Source organism: Acanthisitta chloris, unplaced genomic scaffold, assembly GCF_000695815.1.
Source record: "Acanthisitta chloris isolate BGI_N310 unplaced genomic scaffold, ASM69581v1 scaffold9453, whole genome shotgun sequence".
Classification (NCBI taxonomy): domain Eukaryota; kingdom Metazoa; phylum Chordata; class Aves; order Passeriformes; family Acanthisittidae; genus Acanthisitta; species Acanthisitta chloris.
Genome location: NW_008666570.1, coordinates 23,223 through 34,818, shown reverse-complemented (window position 1 = coordinate 34,818; position 11,596 = coordinate 23,223). Strand labels below are relative to the sequence as shown.

Genomic DNA, 11,596 nt, shown 5'->3' with positions numbered 1-11,596 from the left:
TTGTTCCTGATATCCAATCCAAACCTCCCCTGGTGCAACTTGAGACCATTTCTTCTTGTCTATTGTGTGTTGCTTGTGAGAAGAGACCAACCCCCACCTGGCTACAACCTCTTTTGAGAGTGAGAAGGTCACCCCTGAGCCTCCTCTTCTTCAGATTAATCAGCCCTAGCTCCCTCAGGCACTCCTTATAAGATTTGTGCTCCAGACCCTTCACCAGCTCCATTGCCCTTCTCTGGACATGTTCCCTTCTATTTAATGCTTCTCTGAAGAACCAGAGAATCAAAATTTCCACAGCTAAAGAAAAATGTTAGTTATATTCACTTACTTGCACTTTCATCGAGGTTATTAAAGCAAGTCTCTGTAAAGATTGCATTGAGTTATATTTTCTATGAGTTACTTCCTAGTGTGTTGGTGGGTTTTTGCATTTTCTGCTGGACAAATGAAACACTGAGAGTAGAAATCCCAGAATTCATTGTGGAACTCAATGTAAAAGGTAAATAGAGATTTTTTAAAGCTGCATGGACCACTTAATGTTCTAGAAGCTTTGATAAGTATCTCAACATATCTTGTAATGTGTATGAAAGCAGGTAGGATACAAAATGCTCAGTTAAACCTTGTACTTTATGGCATAAGGTGCTTTAGATTGTTTGAAGCAGTTGCAGTTCTGACCAGTGCTTTGTTTTTCTGTCTCCAGGCTGATCTTCAGACAAGTTCTCAGCGTTTGAACCTTTCAGCTTCTAGTGCTGCAGTGGCAGAACTTAAACCTGACTGTTGCATCGATGATGTGATCCATCATGAAGTAAAGGAGATAGGAACACACATGTAAGGTTTTAAGTTTTTCTGTTGTTAAATGAGCTTAAATGAAGCTGCAGTACATGCACATTGTTCTGCTTTTCATGCAGCACAAGATTTAAAGTAACTCAAAATTATCTTTAAAAACTCCTGTGTCTTTCAGCCTGGTTTGTGCAGTAAGTTATACTACACAGAGTGGAGAGAAGATGTACTTCAGAAAGTTCTTCAAGTTTCAGGTATTGCATGAAGTGTTCTACTCTATTTTTAATAAGTGGGTGAATCTGGAAATCCCATTTGATTATTCTTAAAGCAATTTACATACTAAAAATCTGTTCCCTTTGAAAAGTGAACTGTTAAAAGCCATTGCTTCAAAATTCACATGAACCAGTGATCTGTCATTACCATACAGGTCTGAAATAATACATCATCTAATTTTTATTAATTTATTGAGAAAGAAATCTACTCTTGGAAGAAACCCTGGCAACCAGCTTTATGACCGTTTTCAAACAGAACAAGTATTGTTCTTTGTGACTTAAATATGTCCAACCATTGAGTTTACTTTCTAAAAATCTTATTTTTCTATTAGTGTGTGTAACCTGTTTTAAATTAGAACTTAGTGGTTTGTTTTTTAAAGGAATCTAAGCAAAGAAATCTAATGTATTATATCTAGCTATTATCCACAGAAGTAATTGACAGAGTTGAAACCTTTTGTTCCATCACACAGATTTCAAGACTTGAGATAAGAGTTAACTGAGGAAAGCAGGAAATTACTGTTATGCGTAGTCTGATTCTGGCAAGAAAGGGTCTGTTTTAGCTATGTGTTTAATGGATGTTGTGTTTTTTAGAGACATATATTGAGCCTTGAGTAATTTTGGGCTCTTTGTCATGGAATAAAGGATTAGGTGACACGCTCTGCTTATACACTTTTAGATACTCTCGCAGTGTCTGTCAGTGCTGGAGCATTATATAGTTTAGTGCTGAAGTTGTGTCAGGGGAGGTTTAGGTTGGATATTAGAAAAAAGGTTCTTCCCCCAGAGGGTGTTTGGGCACTGGAACAGCTCCCCAGGGCAGTGGTCACAGCACCAGCCTGACAGAGCTCAGGAAGCATTTGGACGATGCTCTCAGGCACCTGGTGTGATTGTTGGGACTGTCCTGTGCAGGGCCTGGAATTGGACTCAATGATCCTTGTGTGTGTCACTTCCAGCTCTAAAAATTTCATGATTCGATGAGGTGGTTTCATTTTGCTGTTTTCTAGTATTCTGTCTAGATTTTTTTAAACAGTTTCAGTCTTTAGGAGGTTAAATTGCCATGTGTTACAGGGAATACTCAAGTGCTGTTAGTACTTGTGGACCTTGAAATGGCATTGATTAGTCAAAGGTGTTTCCTGACTATCCTAGGGAAAATCATTCCATATCAGTTTTTGTATTAGACTCTCTCTGAACCCAGAATCTCTGCAGTGGTACTTCATCTTTAGTGAAGGTGATTTTCATCTTCGCATGCTTGTCTTGCACTCCTTGTGGAACTGTTTCCCTTTTCATTTCTCCATCCCTTTTCTCTCAAGGAGTTTAGTGTTCTGTCCCCTCTAGGCTTTTTCTGGTCGCTAACACAGTATCTGCAGGCTCTTCTTCTCTCCATTCCCTACCTTTGTTTTTGCCAGAGCCTTGTCCAAGGTGTTGATTTGTCTCCTTGAGATTTTATATGTAAATTTATTTGTGCGTATTTTTCAGGGGTCTACATAACACTTTGTGATTACTGTGGCTTTTCACTGGACCCACCACAGCCAACTTTAGTGTCAAAACAGCTATGGGCATCTATCTGTCAAATCTGAAGCTGTTCCTTCAAAGAAGGAAGCATAAGAGCTTCTCATGCACTTTCACACCATTCTATAAATACTCTCTGATTCATTATGAGAGAAACACTTCACTGAGCAATTTTGGTGGTTGTTTTTTAAACCTGACATGGAGACACCAGCTAGAAAATCTGAGAACAAGCAAAAGGAACCATGTCTTTACAATGGGAGTGGATGGCTGCTGGTGATCAGCTATACTGTAACAATAAATAAATCCTCTTTGACAGATTCTCAGCTTTTTCAGTTACATTTTCTAGGATTTTGTAAGTTGAGCTTGTGCTAGGTGGTTTTAAACAGCTTCTTTTTTAAACCTTATATGTAGTTTAATGCTGATCAATGATGTCTTTTTCTTCCAAAGCTTTCTCTGAGTTATAAACAGCATTATGGTTGAATGGAGAAGGAATGATTCTTTCTAAGGTTTGGTTGTTGCTTGGTTTCAGGGAGTGGTTTGTGAACCACACAATGATTATTTGTATTTTACTGGAAATTTACTGCAGTGAATGGAAAGACTTTGTTTATCAGAAGAGAGAGAAAACATCACCATTTAAGAAAATTAATACGAAACTCACTGCAGTAAAATATTTGACAGAAAAAACCTCATCAGACCTCAATTAAAATTTTAACTCTTTTTTCTGACTGGACAGAGAGATAGCTATGATACTTGAAAGATTTGAACTTTATGCCTGTTCTAATGCAGAAATCTCTATAAAGACAACTTTAATCAATCTTGAAGTCATCACGGCTAAAAAGTGTGTTCACGACTTTGAACTTTAGGAGTCTCTCAGGATGCAGCACACATGTATGCAGAGAAAAGAATTTTCCCTGTGTAAAGGGAAATAAATGTCTTCAGCAATATAATTTGAATTTGTTTCCTTACAAGTATGATAGATTATTTCTTTCCGTTACATCACTGTATATACATTTAGTACTTGAATGGGTTAACCTTAGTGTCTTTTTGCACAAAATTCAAGCACTTAAGAACCAACACTTTATAACCACCTTTTATACTATCCAATTGCTTTCTCTTGCTGATTGATTCTCATGTGATAAAAATGGTTGGCTTTTTTATTTCTTGAAGCAGCTGCATTTTCAAGAAGGAAGTGAAGCCTAGTCGTGGTTTGTTGTGAAGCTAGTCACATGAATAAGTTCTCTATTTCATTTATTCTTGGAGAAGCCCTTAGCAGCTTCTGCTGCAGAACCGTGAAAGACTTGTAAATATTAGACAGCTCTTGCTCGCTCTTGAAAGCAAGTGCAGACCACTTCAGGATCGAGGATGAATGAAACGGTATTTCAAAGGCATACATCTACTTAGGGCACTGGATTTGTCTGGTTTCATAAGAGCTGAGGTGGAGAATTGTTTTCAGTCTGAGAAAACTGCTTGATAGCAAAGCAGTCAAGTGTGGGCAAGCAAGAAGCAGTGAGTATATACTCTGAGTTGTGAGGCTCTACCTGAGTTTATTGTATCATGTATTCCATTATGCAGCTGTTGTGTATAGGATCAAAAAGGAAAGTAACACTTCAGTAAAGACCCTAAGCACTTTCAAACAGTTTATGATGAAGTCATCTGAGGAAAAAATTGTCAATCTGTCTTTTTTTATTCCCATTTCATTCAGGTTCTTAAACCACTGGATGTGAAAACCAAATTCTACAATGCTGAGGTGAGAGCTCTGTGTGTTTGGGTTTGGTTTGGTGTGGTGAGTTTAGCACTTCACATTGGGTGGTTAGGTTAAGCTCAGAGTGCTTTGTGAGTACACCTTTCTGAGAAAGGTGATCAGTTCTAAATGGAAAAAAATGGTAGATAGATATCATTTAGTTTAAAGATAGATATGCCTTTGATTAAGGGACCAAAGAGATGGTAACTAAGGAGACATGTAGATGTAAATGACTGACAGTTTTGCATATTTTCCACTTTCCATGAACTCAAACACTTTCAGTCATTGATTGTATATTCAGACTAATAGAGTACTTACTGTAAGGGAGATTCACAAGCAGATGACAATTTATCAGAGTGGTGAAAATTTAAATTACTTAAATTTAGATTTCCCCAATATAACTGTGACCCTTTGGTTCAATAATTTAGTTTTTAGGTTTGGGACAGTTTGCTTCAAAATTAAGTAACCTTATATAAGCCTATTTATTTGGACATACTTAAGTCTTTGGCTATTTATGGGAAGAATTTAGTACATGTATGTGGCCACAGGCTTCAAACCATACACTGACCAGGTATGATATACCTGAGTAGGGTCAGAACATAAGCATAAACCTATAGAACTGATATTTATAAATGTGGATGGCTGGAAATGTCGTCTGCTGTGATTTAAGAATAAAAATAATCCTCAGAAATTAGGTAATTCCTCTGGGAGTGAAAGAAACTTCTCTTTAGTGTGTGGATTATATGATTCAGATAGAAAGTATGTGGTAGGGGAAAGAGGGATAGTTATCTTAAATGTTGCTATTCCTAATGGAAATAAAAACCTTTTTAAGGTAAATCCTGGGCAAACTTTTGACATAGGTCAAAAGCGTTCTTTTTTGTACAGAATTGTTAGTGCTGATTGGATAAGGGACTTAATAAACTCCAGTTCTCAATCAGCCACTAGTTCCTCATGGCAAAGATCTGTAAACTTTGGTGTCTGAGCTGGTACTTGTGGGTTTGGTTTTGGGGTTATTCTGTTCTCTGTAAAGATTTTTAAAAGGCTTCTTTGATGCCTTATGTTCTTCCTCATCATGAATTTATGAAACTCCCATTGCCATCTTACCCATAAGATTGAAAAAAAAAGTTTTAAAAAGTATTTTGGATGATGTTAACTGATCAATTTTCGTTTGCTTAGCAAATTGCTATAGTACCGCTCATTTCACTACTCAAAGTACATGAATTGCTGTTATGTGTTGTGACCATAGAGTTCAAATAAAATTAAAAAAGAATTAGAAATAAGTCTTTGGTTAGATGTATATGTAGCTACATTGCTGTGAAAGCACCAAGACATTCATCCTGGCTATTATCCTTGGGAGCAGGGAAGGAAAAAAGATGGTATGTTTGAGTTATTAGTTAACTAAAGGTCTCCAAAGATTGACTAACCAGTTAAACTGTAACCATTAATATTACAGATGTGATGCTGTCTGTTCTTAATGCCTGTCACTAAAATTATTTTCTATTAATATTCTAATTATAATCCATAATTTAATTTTTTCCTAAGACAAGGAATGGTGCTGAACCTTAATTTTCTTGCTTGTTGCTTATGTTGCAGTAGCATCCAAATCAAGTTGATCACTGCAATTGGTGCATAGAACATATGCCCTGTTGCCCTAACCTGCTGCAATCCTGGGAAGGAATTAGCTGCCCTGACCTATAGAAACCCTCTCACTGACCTTGATGTGTCTTGGAAAAGGCACTGTGAAAGGTTCTGTTCCTACAGACGTGCACAGGGAGAAAAATACACAGTCACCAATGATCACAAAGTTTGCAGTTAAAGCTCGGTCTTTGGAATGATGAATATTCCAAAAAGAGCTTTTTTCCTGATGATATTATGCCAAATTTTGTTTTAACTTACAGTATTGTGGTTTTGCTAGGACACATCACCACATTATTTTTATTTTGATAGCTGATATATGTGGATACTTCAAATTGTCTGTGAAATGACAAGGACTATTTTTCAATTTCCTACACAACCCATTGCATGGATTTACATTTAGGACAAACTTTAAACTTGCTGAAAAAGTAACTCTTTTTTTTTTTTTTGGAGGGGGTCAGTTTGTTCTACCTTATCTTGTCTGTGTGCCTTAAGCTCCACTTTGGATTGGTTCTGAAGCAAAGCTAGTAAACCCTGTAGCCATACTAGCTATAAGTGATTCAAAATGTAGTTGTCACCTTTGTTTGCATCCATTTTTATTTATGTTTCTGTCTTACTAATGCTGTCTTGTTTAGATGGTGCAAAAAAATGCAGAAATGCATTTTGTTTGAAAGTTAGCCTCCTTTTTTCTTTAACATTTAACCCTGATTTCTCTAATGTGTTCTTTTTTTATTTTCCCATTAGAGTGACCTCAGTTCTGTGGTAATTTTTATTTATTTTTTTATGAATATGTATGCTTTTTTAATTGCCTTCCTGTCTCTGTGCTTGTTATTGACATTCTTTTACAAACATAATGGAAAAGCAACATTTGTTCTGCATATCATTGACTGTTTTCTCATCTTTATATGTGCAGCTGATCATTTAAATGGTTAGCTCTTTCTTTAATACCCATTGTTGAAACTATGAGGTTTAAAATAGTGTGATTTTGAACACGTAAATCACTTAAAATTAAGTGATTATTGCTTCTGGGGATCCTCCTGTAAAACATCTCACCAAAATTTTTACTGGGTTGATTATTTGATAACAGGAGGTACGCCCTTCTAAAACGTATCTGCTTCTGACCCATGGGGAGATGTAGGTTTTACTACAGCACTGCTTGTGTGAGCCGTGAAAGAACTTTTCATATCTGGTTGGTGGAAACAGTGGGTTTGAGGAGAGAGCAGCAGTTGGATGTTCTTCCTTCCTTTCGCTAGCTGGAAATGCACTTTCCAACTCTTAGCTGCATGTAACAGTGGATGAGTTAGTATCCTGCAGTCTGATTCACTCTACAGTCTGCCTTGTATTAAAACAGGCTGCATATTTTTGAGTGCTTAAGGATTTTTTTCCTCTAAACCCATGTGATATTAAACCAAATCAGGAATAGCACAAAACTAACTTGCTTTTTCATTATACTGCTTGGTTTTTTTTTTTCTTTTCCCTATCAAATTAGCTTTTTCTAAGTTTCTGCCTCTGGTTGCTGCATTGAAAACAACTAAACTTTGGGTAAATGGGCACTTTTGAGCAATGGATTTATGGGATATAAATGGCATCAGTTTAAGTTGCAGTCAGGTGGTAGTAGCAGTGTTTTAGTTGGGCTTATTTCCAGGTCCTGCAAGCATGAGGTGTCTCTGTAACCCTTTGTGCTTGCAGAGTTTTCATTGCTCTCTATATATATACTTATCATCTGGTTTGTGTTTATAAGGCACAACAAAAAGTTACACAACCATTCTGCACTTCTCTAAAACGTTTTTTGAGACTGAACATGTTTTGACTATTTTGTCCCGCTTTTATTTTGTAATTTACCAGCAGGACTCCCATTTGTTTAATGAAGTGATTTGTTTAAACTGATTTAAAAGAAACTGTAAAGCTTCCTCCCACCTTCCCTATGAAAGTACTTTTTGAAAATGTGTCGCAGCAAAATATTTGAACTCCTTCAATCTGATTTATAGACTATTTCAGTTGGAAGGAACCTACAATGATCATCCAGTCCAACTGCCTGAAGTAGTAATTCTTTGGTAAATGCAAATTTGGTACTCCCCCTTTTTAATTAGCACTTCTTTTGGTTTTCACTTCTCCAGTGGCTCTTATCTCTAACAGACTGAGCCTTCCATAATTGTTCTGAGATTTTTAGAGTTGCAAAGTGACTTCACAGCAATTCCACAAAGGAGGTGAGGCCAAAACATCTCTAGTTCCATGTTTTTTTCATTGTCTGAAGTTCAGCAATGTGTAGCTTTCACTTTTCTACTAGAATTGCTCCTTAGATACCATCCTTAGGCATTAGGTTCAGGTGTTTCGAAGGCAGAGCACCAGTTAAATTGTTGGATGCATATAGTGTTAGTAACCTTTGGCATGATGTGGCTGAGTGAGGGAAGGGGCTGGATTTTGTCTTTTAGCCAGAACACCAATGTGTCGTAATAATGATGAAATCTCAGAGCATGTACCTGAACTATTTTACTTCAGCTAAAGAAAAACACACACACCCCTACTTTAATTTTTTCACACAGCTTTATGCACTAGTAATCTGGCATGGCATGTTTGGTGCACTGCAATTCCTTACCATTCATTCTATTTTTTTAATTTTTTTAATAATTTGGATTAAGGCTTGAGTTGCTATTGAGCTCATGAAAGTCCTGGGAGGTGATCATCTGGTGCATTACCAATACACAGTAGTTAGAACATAGAGAAATTATCCCACATCCATTGTTTGGCAAGATACCTGTTGACTAACACTTTTGCTCCTGTTGTTACTGGGATTAAGGTGTTTTCTTGCATTAATTAATTTGATTTGCAGGCATGAACTAAACACATGTGACCTTTTTTTCTTTTTTTTTTTAACAATAGGGCTGTCTGCTCTTTCCAGTAACACTAACCACATTTTCATGGACTTGCATTTGTGGTTTTTTTCAGACAGATGAAGTGTTTTTGGAAGCTCAGATTCAGAATATCACGACCTCTCCAATGTTTATGGAGAAGGTTTCTCTAGAGCCATCTATGATGTACAATGTGGCAGAACTGAACACAGTTGACACAGCAGGGGAAAGGTATGTTCAGATTCCTGACATTGACTTTGAAACTCCTTGTATTAGGATTTCATGAGATAAAAGCATTGCAGTTAGTTGTCTGTAATGAAAGGATTGTACTTCCTTGCTTGATTAGAAAGATCAAATGGAAAAATTTCTAGTTTTCTTTTTATAGAAACTATTCTTAAAACTCTATAATTATCTAGTAGAGAAATTTCCACCTTAATCAAATAATTTGTAACATGAATGACATGGTAACACAAAAACATACTATTCTTTCAGTGTCTCCTATATAAAATTTAATTCAATAGTAAATTTTAACCCACATCTGGTGATTTGATGCCTGCATACATACTTAGCCTTTTAGGACCCATCTGACTTGTGCTTCCTTCCTATCAGTAGACTGGTCACTTTTTTCAGTTGTTGTTATCATGATCTACCAAGGCAGCAGTCAAGGTCAATCAGTGAAACACCCTTGTAGGATCTTAGAATATACAAAATCGTCATGTTGAAATAAACTAGATTTCATTTAATGTCAGTCAGTAAAACACATCTTACCAGAGTAACTGTCTACTGAGGATACAAAAGTTTGTTAAGTTAACTTTGGCTGTTTGGACTTTGCAGTTGTTTGGGGTTTTGGAGCAGGTGATGTTTGGTTCCGTCACAACAGCAGCTCAATAGGAGCCAACAGTGTGCACAGGTTGGCCAAGAAGGCCAAGGGCATCTTGGCCTGGATCAAGAACAGTGTGGCAGAAGGACTGGGGAAATGATCATCCCCCTGTACTCAGCATTGGGGAGGTCACACCTCAGTGCTGTGTTCAGATTTGGGCCCCTCACTTTAAAAAGGACATTGAGCGCTGGAGCGAGTCCAGCCAAGGGCAAGGAGGCTCATAAGAGGTCAGAAAACATGTCCTATGAGGAAGGGCTGAGAGAATTGAGTTTGTTTAGCCTTGAGAAGAGGCTTAGGAGTGACTTCACAGCTCTCTAAAACTCCCTGACAGATCTCTCCTGTCATGGCTGTGGGGAGAGGACAGGAGGGAATGGCCTTGAGCTGAGACAGAGGAGATTCAGATTAGATGTTAGGAAACAATTTTTCTGTGTCAGGGTTTTCAGGCACTGGAATATTGCCCAGGGGGGAGGTGGAGTCACCAGCTGTTGAGATGTTTAAGAGGTGTCTGGGTCTGATGCTGGAGGATATGGTTTAGGGGTTACAACAGTGGCAGGTTAATGGTTGGACTTGATGATCTTAGAGGTTTCCTTCAACGTTGATGATTGTATGGTTTTATGATTCTGTGATTCTGCAGTGGGGGCTGGAGTGAGAATTCTGCCTTCTCCTTGCCTGTCAGGGCACCACATGCAGCATAGTGGAACATTGTTCTTACGGTGTTTGCATCCACTGTGATGGTTCTTGTCACGAACAGGAATCTTAGGTTCATGACACTGAAATTTGCTGTGAGGGAAACCAAATAACAGAAGGAAAATCACCAGCATTATTGTTTTAAGTGCTAAGATTCCAGATAATAAATTATAATGTAGCAAAGTGGATTTCCATCTCATTTCTCTCTGGCTCAGATGCATGAGGGGGTTTTTTCCCCATGTGGTCCTTGGTACTATATAAATTCTAGAGTTGTTTTCTGTTGTGAAAGCATGCAAATATTCCATGTGTTTTGTCACTAATAAACACACACAGAGTAAGACTGGTGAGGGCTGAAGAAAAAAGGTTGGATTCTTAAGTCATCTTCAAAATAGCTGTTTAAATTAAGACCTAGTGTTTGGTTTTTTCTTTCAGTGAGTCAACTTTTGGTGCAAGGACTTATTTACAGCCTATGGATACACGTCAGTACTTGTACTGCCTAAAGCCAAAGCAGGAATTTGCAGAGAAAGCTGGAGTAATAAAAGGTGTAACAGTGATTGGGAAACTAGACATTGTGTGGAAAACTAATCTGGGTGAACGAGGAAGGCTGCAAACTAGCCAGCTCCAACGGATGGTGAGTTTAATTTCAGTGTAAATTGAGCTGAGCATTCATTTTCAAGGCAACTCAATGAACCATTTAATAATGACTTGGAAAAGTGCAAGGTGCTTACTTTCTGAACCTCATTCTTTATTCACATTTCTGTATATATTAGTGAGTTATTTCATGTATTTCTTCAGTGAAGTGTGGGTGACTTAATGGATTGTGCACTTCAATTGCCAGAATCAAGTAACCAGTGTTGCAAAATAGATTGGTTAGAATAAAATTGACTTCCTGGATAGCATTTGGCCACAAACTCAATAGCACTGGCTGAAGAACTTCTTTAAGTATGCCAGGTGGAAATCTGCTCCCTACTTCATACGGACACTTTAGCTTTGTGTAACAATCTGTATGTATAAGACAATACTATTTATCTTTCAGTTCTGATTGCCTCTGTTCTATTCTGGTTGATTTATATATTGTTCATGAATTTTAAATTGCAGTTACTAGCTTGCTTAACTCAGCTGCACAGCCTGTCTGCCCTAATGCCTAAACCTGACCTGCATCTTTTCCATTGAGGATGATGAGAGAGATCTGCTTTGACAATGAATCTTAGTTTGAGTTTACAAAGCTTATAATTGTGTCTCTGCCCCCATC

The 11,596-nt window shown here is 37.5% G+C and overlaps 1 protein-coding gene across 1 annotated transcript in view; it reads left to right on the top strand.

Moving 5' to 3' along the window:
- Positions 1-269: 269 nt before the first annotated feature.
- Positions 270-11,596, top strand: part of TRAPPC13 (trafficking protein particle complex 13) — a gene marked incomplete at its 5' end in the record, with an annotated part of 15,425 nt that continues 4,098 nt past the window's right edge. Inside the window, 7 exons of the mRNA XM_009072178.1 lie at positions 270-369; positions 695-822; positions 956-1,028; positions 4,255-4,299; positions 6,673-6,690; positions 8,875-9,008; positions 10,777-10,975. Of these exons, the coding sequence (XP_009070426.1) occupies positions 270-369; positions 695-822; positions 956-1,028; positions 4,255-4,299; positions 6,673-6,690; positions 8,875-9,008; positions 10,777-10,975 (697 nt within the window). The remainder of the gene's footprint in view (positions 370-694; positions 823-955; positions 1,029-4,254; positions 4,300-6,672; positions 6,691-8,874; positions 9,009-10,776; positions 10,976-11,596) is intronic.